The sequence below is a fragment of the Brassica oleracea genome, chromosome C3, assembly GCF_000695525.1.
Source record: "Brassica oleracea var. oleracea cultivar TO1000 chromosome C3, BOL, whole genome shotgun sequence".
Taxonomy (NCBI): domain Eukaryota; kingdom Viridiplantae; phylum Streptophyta; class Magnoliopsida; order Brassicales; family Brassicaceae; genus Brassica; species Brassica oleracea.
The window spans coordinates 57,187,764-57,193,904 of NC_027750.1; the positions used below are offsets into that span (position 1 = coordinate 57,187,764).

The window sequence follows — 6,141 nt, forward strand, 5'->3', positions numbered from 1 at the left end:
CTGTATGTGCAAACACGCATATACATAATATTTACTATTTAAAACTTGGTGCTTGTTAAAACCACAACAACAAAAATTGGATATTGACTGGAGGCTGTAACCTTAACAAAGAGAGTTGTGGTTACACCATGTTTCAAAAGGTGAATGGATGGATGATCATATGAATGTAATTAAGCCTTCAAAGATTGAAAAACAAAATTAGGTTTGCGTGTTAGAGTTGACTTTCATTCATTTGTGAATCTTACATTTATTTTAGATCAAGTAATCAACACCCATGCTTGATGCATGGTAGTGTTGGTTGTAAATTTACATTGTTTTGAGATGAACTATTAGGTTTTTCTTTATGGTGAAAGTGAAATTATAGAATATTCTCCAACTTTATATATAGAAGATTCATTTTGTAATCATCTTTTTGCGTAAATTTGGTTAATAAAAGAAATTGTAAATATTGTTTGAGACTGGGACCTCTCAAATGACAGAACAGGCAGGACGACCGACCCCATATCTTATCATATAATGAATAAAATTTCCATTCAGTGCCTTTGTAACGAAACTAAATAGTAAATGAAAGGTATCACAAGACTTCAAAAATATTTTAGAAACATCTGATTAGTTCATGGTCAATGAAAGTATCTTACCAATCATCCAACGAGACACTAAAACAAAACCATTCATCCATAAAGTATTATTGCCTCTTTTTGGATCAAAATTCAAAATTAATCTCATTTGACTTAATGCAAAACTTTTTAAAAAAACTCGATCTGTATCGCTTTATTTAGAGTCGCTGATTAATTCTTACATAAACTGTATTAAGTAACCATAATATTAATTATTGAACTGTAAGTTTGTAATAAATCAATTTTTTCTATAAACTAATCTCTCCAAAAAGATGATGCAAAAAGAAAATTTACAACCCTTTTTGTTTTGGTCTTTCAAGAAGAAGCATATCCATGAGGATGAGTCTTTTGCCACTTCCAAGCAACTTCAAGACTTTCTTGAAGATTAGTGAAACGAGCAGACCAATTAAGATCTCTCAGAATCTTTGCTGGATCACTATAAACCTCTGCATAATCTCCAGGTCGTCGAGGCAAAAAATCTACTTGTATATCTACTCCTGTCGCTTTCTTACAAGCTTCCACAAACTCCTTCACCGATCTTCCTTTTCCCGTACCTACATTGTAGATTCCAACATTTTTTGGCTTAGCTTTCTCAAGAGCCTTCACGTGAGCATCAACGAGGTCAGTAACGTCAATGTAGTCACGAACACAGGTTCCATCTCCTGTTTTGTAGTCTGTTCCTTTGACCTGAAGGCCTGGAATCACACCACGAGCTGCATCAAAACAAGCACCTGATATGCGTCCGTGTTCACGTAGCTCGGGCTTTGGAGCTTCTCCTAGTCTACCTTCCGGGTCTGAACCGATCACGTTAAAGTATCTGTGAAAGTCAAAAAGATCATGATCAGACATTGTTAGTTGATGAAACCAGCTCCAAATCAGGAAAAAAAAACAGAACACTGACCTTAGGATCATGACAGCCATGTCAGAGTTCTTAGAGAAATCAAGGATCATATCTTCAGCCATCTTCTTAGCTTTTCCATAAGGATTAATCGGTACCTGAAACCGATAATTGTTAAATCTGATGAGACATGATCCATGCCCATGAGAGTGTTTCTGAAACTGTTTTCAAGTACCTGTGGAGTAACTTCAACGATTGGCATTTTATCAGGTTCTCCATAGGTGGCACATGTGCTTGAATATATAAACTTCTTCACTTTATGTCTAGCCACAGCTTCAAGAACTACTAATGTGTTTGATGTAATGTTGTGGTAATACCTACAAAACCAAAAAAGAAAACAGATTATTGTTTTTCAGTAACCTAACATGAGATTAGGACACAAAGAACCACAAGTCATGGCTAGAAGTTGTACTTTAGAGGATCTAGAGTGCTCTCTCCAACATAAGCTACTGCAGCAAAATGCATAACAGCATCAAACGCATTCTCTGAGAAGATTTTATCGACCTGAAATGTTTCGGTTAAGAACTTAGAAAACAAAACCATACTTCATACAAAAGAATCTTAGGAATGTGAAGGATTACAGCTTTGGCATCTCCTAAGTCGGCATAAATGAATTGAAGCCTCCCGGCTTCTGGGAACAATCCCTGTAGAACCTTGACGGCGCCAAGATTTCCTCGAGAAAGATTGTCCTGTTTGTGAGACAGAGATATTAGGTTTATACAAAACCAAGCATTGCAGTTTAACTACTTGCCAATAACGAAAAAAAAACTATACCACAATGGTTACACGGTATGAATCCTTTAGCAGCCTAAGTGCAGCATGTGATCCGATATATCCAGCGCCACCGGTGACTAATACATGTGTCACTCCTTCCTGGCTGCGAGAGAACTGTGAAGAACAACAAAATTACATATCCAATCAATTCAAAGAAGTAGATTCAGGAGGAATGTATCTAGCAAATAGGATTGTGGAAGTTACTTACTGAGGTTGGTGAAGTGAAACTAGGTGCGTTCTTGAGCATTGTAATGCATAAAGCTGTAAGAGAAACTATCAATACAAGCCTGCCCATGACATTGCTCTTTCTTTTGGGTTCCAAATAATCCATCCCTGAAATGTTACAAAATGGAAGAAAAAATTGTTTATCTATACATTTTTCGGAAATTCTTTCCATATGGTAAAAAAAAGGATAGTTTGATTATAGACCAACCTCCTGCAAGAGGGCTTGTATTTCTCCCTGGACTTCTGGTTCTAGAGAAACTTAGCATTTTGAGATTCAGAAGAATCTGTAGTTTAAAAAGCACACAAAAGTGTTATTTTCTTGGTATTGAGACAAAAAAAAGCCTCCACAAAAAAATCAATAGCCAGCAAGTATGAAATTCATGCAGCTGTAGATTTGCTGGTTGGAGAAAAAAAGAAAATAATTTATAAACAGATATCATAGGAGCGAAGAAAAATAATATTTTGTTGCAAGTGGGACCTGAATGAAAAGAATGAAAAAACAAAGATAAAGACAGGCAAAAGTTGAATACATTTTATGGGAAATAAAGATTAACTTATGATGTCACAAGTTTAATTATAATGTTAACTTAAATGTTAACAGGAAAGAGGAAAGTTCTTAGGCACAGAGAGCATGTTTGTCAAAGACAGAACAGAAACAGACAAAGATTCTGACAAAAGTCATCGTGTTTGATCAGAGTTTCAGAAATTCAACTCAGAAATTACGGATCAGAATTAAACCCATAATTGAAACGTTTTAAACTCAATATTAGATCAGAATCCGATAGTAATAATGGAGACAGAGATTGAGAGAGAGAGTACCTGAGAATTTGTGAGAAACGGATTGAGAGGAAGAAGAAGAAGAAGAAGAATTGATATGAATGATGGCTGAAAATGACGAGATGCCCAACGCTATTAAGGAAGGGAGTGAGAGATAGAGAGAAGAGGGAGGAAGGAGGAGCGTAAGAGAGAAAGTAGGGAGAATCGGGTGGAAGAAGAAGAGAAAGAAAGAAACATGCAATGCAAAATGAAACCACAACTACGACATGTTGACTAAGTCTTGTTATAGAGAGATCTTTTCAGAAAAACTCAAAGTTGAGGAGTTTTTAGTAAATATATCAAACTTATGCAAGCTTTCTTGAGGATTTTTTTTGCTAGCTACTAATAGGTGGAAACCATCCAAAAATATCGAATATGTCAATAACTACACCAAATATATGTTAATATATGTCAAATATATGAAGTAACAATTAATATACTGACAACGTCATAATCAGGTTTAATTGATTTTAAGGTTAGTTAATGGAGTCAATCCGTAATATTTTAAAATTTATCCCACTCTAATTAATCAAACCCGACCTGGTCTAAGATATAAAACCCGACCAGACATAAGTCTTTTTCCCTAAATTGAAAAATTAGGGTTCGAAGCCAAAAAAATTAGGGGATTTCGAACAGAGAGAGATTGATAGAGAAATGGAAAAGAGTGGAAGATCAAGCAAAACACGAAGGTTCAACGTTGATTACCTCATCGTGACCCTCTTTCTTCGATTCAACAGGTTTCATCGATTATCCTCTTTCTTCGGTTAACCTCCCTTCTCCTTATAAATCGTAAAATCGACTCTCACTCTGTCTCTAGAGACAACTCCCTCCCTTTCTCTCACTCGGTCACTCTAATCTCTGTTACCCCCAAATCAATTTTGAAATGAACCCTAAAGTTTTAGATTAGGGAAAAACATCGAAGTTTAGTTGAACACGGGTCGGGTTAAGGAGTTGGGTCGGGTCGGATCGGTATATTATAGAGATCTCATTAACTAAGCTTAAAGTCAATTAAACATGGGTATGATGTTGTCGCCATATTAATTGTTACTTTATATATGTGGCATGTATTAACATAAACATGGTGTAGTTATTGACATATTCCAATATTTCAGATGTTTTCCACCATATTAGACTATAATTCGTGTATCTGGCAAAAAAAATTCTTATATTAAAGCTAACCAAAATTAATAAACTTTTACATTAACATGTTTCATTACAACAAAGTAAATATCTTCAATATAAAATACGACATAATATCTAACTCTGACGGATTTTCAAGAACATTAGTTTCACAATTGAAACATGAGAATGTCGTTAAAAACAAACTTTATTTTCATTCATGTTCTGGATGAGAATGAAACTCATGGAGATAAATGTTTATACTTAAAAAGACCAAACAAAAACAATGTCATTGGTCGAATGAATGTCCACACTCTACATAGAAGAGTTTGTTTCCCTTTCAAGAATAAATGAATGAGGTGTTTAGTTATGATGCGATTGCAATGATTGTTACAATCTTTATTTTTCTGTTTAGTTGTAGCGACTGCCTAACCATCTAACGTGATTAGCCAACGATTAGATCCTAGACAATTAATTTTGTAAGACTTTTCTTTTCATACATAATAGACTTCATAGCAGTATAGCACTTGATAATTTCAGATTATACATAAATTTCAAGTCATAAGTTAAGCACGTAAACTGTTGATCTTGCGTATTTAGTTATTCTTAGAATAATTGGTTTCTTTTCTTTTTGGAAAGATGTTAAATAAGAAAACAGAATCCACATGGACATTTTATTAAAGATCATTACATAGATAAATCTATCTGAAACATGATATTACATAGATAAATTAAAAAAAAAACAAATTAATTAATAATCTTGTGAAAATTTTGTTTCATGAAAATAAATCAAGAGATGAGAAATTTATTCATGAGATTTGTTTCACGGTGCGCATCATGTTCTTGAACTCAAAAAAGTCAACGCGACCATCCTTGTTCCGGTCAACGGAGATGATCATCCTCTCCACTCTCTCCATCTCTCCACCTTCAGGCAACCCAAGCTTCTTCAAAACCGCCTGCAACTCCCTAGCGCATATGAATCCATCACCGTTCTCATCAAACACCTTAAACGCCTCCGCGAGATCAGATTCATCAGCTGCGGCGGGAGAGGAAAGATCATCGTCTCCTCCGAAGAAACAATCGTCAAGCGTCTTGTGGAGGGAGGAGAAGTCTTCGAAGTTGAGACCGGTGTTTCCTGGTTGGATGTAGGATTCGACGGTGGATTTGAGGTCGGAGAGATTAGCGTTGAGGCCGAGACGAGAGAGAGCTTGGCTTAGCTCCTCGAGGGTGATGAAACCGTCGCCGTTGTGATCGAATAGGTCGAAGATGCGTTGGAGACGAAGAGCGTTCAAACTTGGGCTTCGTAGGCTGAAGGATGGTGATTTACTCGTAACTTTCTTGTTCTTCTCACCGTTGCTCGCCATTGTCGTCTTCTTTCCAGTTCTTTCTTCTACGTTGTGGAGTTATAATCTGAGATAAAGAACGATTGGAGTCTAATTATAGAAGAGAAACAAATGGGGAAATGATCCGTTTTTGTCGGCATTGACGGTGTCTGTCCCGACATGTACGAATTTCGGACATTAAACTTCGTAAGGACAGCATTAGTTCACTTCACATTAATGCGAAAATAAAAAGAAGCTTCCGAGTTTTTGACCCGTTCGCATGAGTCGGATCGGGTTGAGCTAGCCTACCAAACCATGAAGCTAAGTACTATGGAAGCCGGTCAACCGACTAACGTAAACGATATAATAA

The 6,141-nt window shown here is 36.1% G+C and overlaps 2 protein-coding genes across 2 annotated transcripts; both read right to left on the reverse strand.

Annotated features, from left to right (window-relative positions):
• Positions 1 to 877: 877 nt before the first annotated feature.
• Positions 878 to 3,507, reverse strand: LOC106332876 (probable UDP-arabinose 4-epimerase 3). The gene is made up of 9 exons (XM_013771374.1): positions 3,334 to 3,507; positions 2,723 to 2,798; positions 2,498 to 2,622; positions 2,290 to 2,403; positions 2,097 to 2,204; positions 1,928 to 2,019; positions 1,691 to 1,832; positions 1,519 to 1,613; positions 878 to 1,434 (listed from the first exon to the last, which is right to left on the reverse strand). Exons 2-9 carry the CDS (start codon positions 2,778 to 2,780, stop codon positions 933 to 935), a joined length of 1,236 nt encoding a protein of 411 aa, XP_013626828.1. The 5' UTR covers positions 2,781 to 2,798; positions 3,334 to 3,507; the 3' UTR covers positions 878 to 932.
• A 1,650-nt stretch (positions 3,508 to 5,157) lies between these two features.
• Positions 5,158 to 5,900, reverse strand: LOC106333126 (calcium-binding protein CML42-like). Its single transcript, XM_013771606.1, has one exon. It carries the CDS (start codon positions 5,811 to 5,813, stop codon positions 5,259 to 5,261), a length of 555 nt encoding a protein of 184 aa, XP_013627060.1. The 5' UTR covers positions 5,814 to 5,900; the 3' UTR covers positions 5,158 to 5,258.
• Between the last annotated feature and the right edge of the window lie 241 nt (positions 5,901 to 6,141).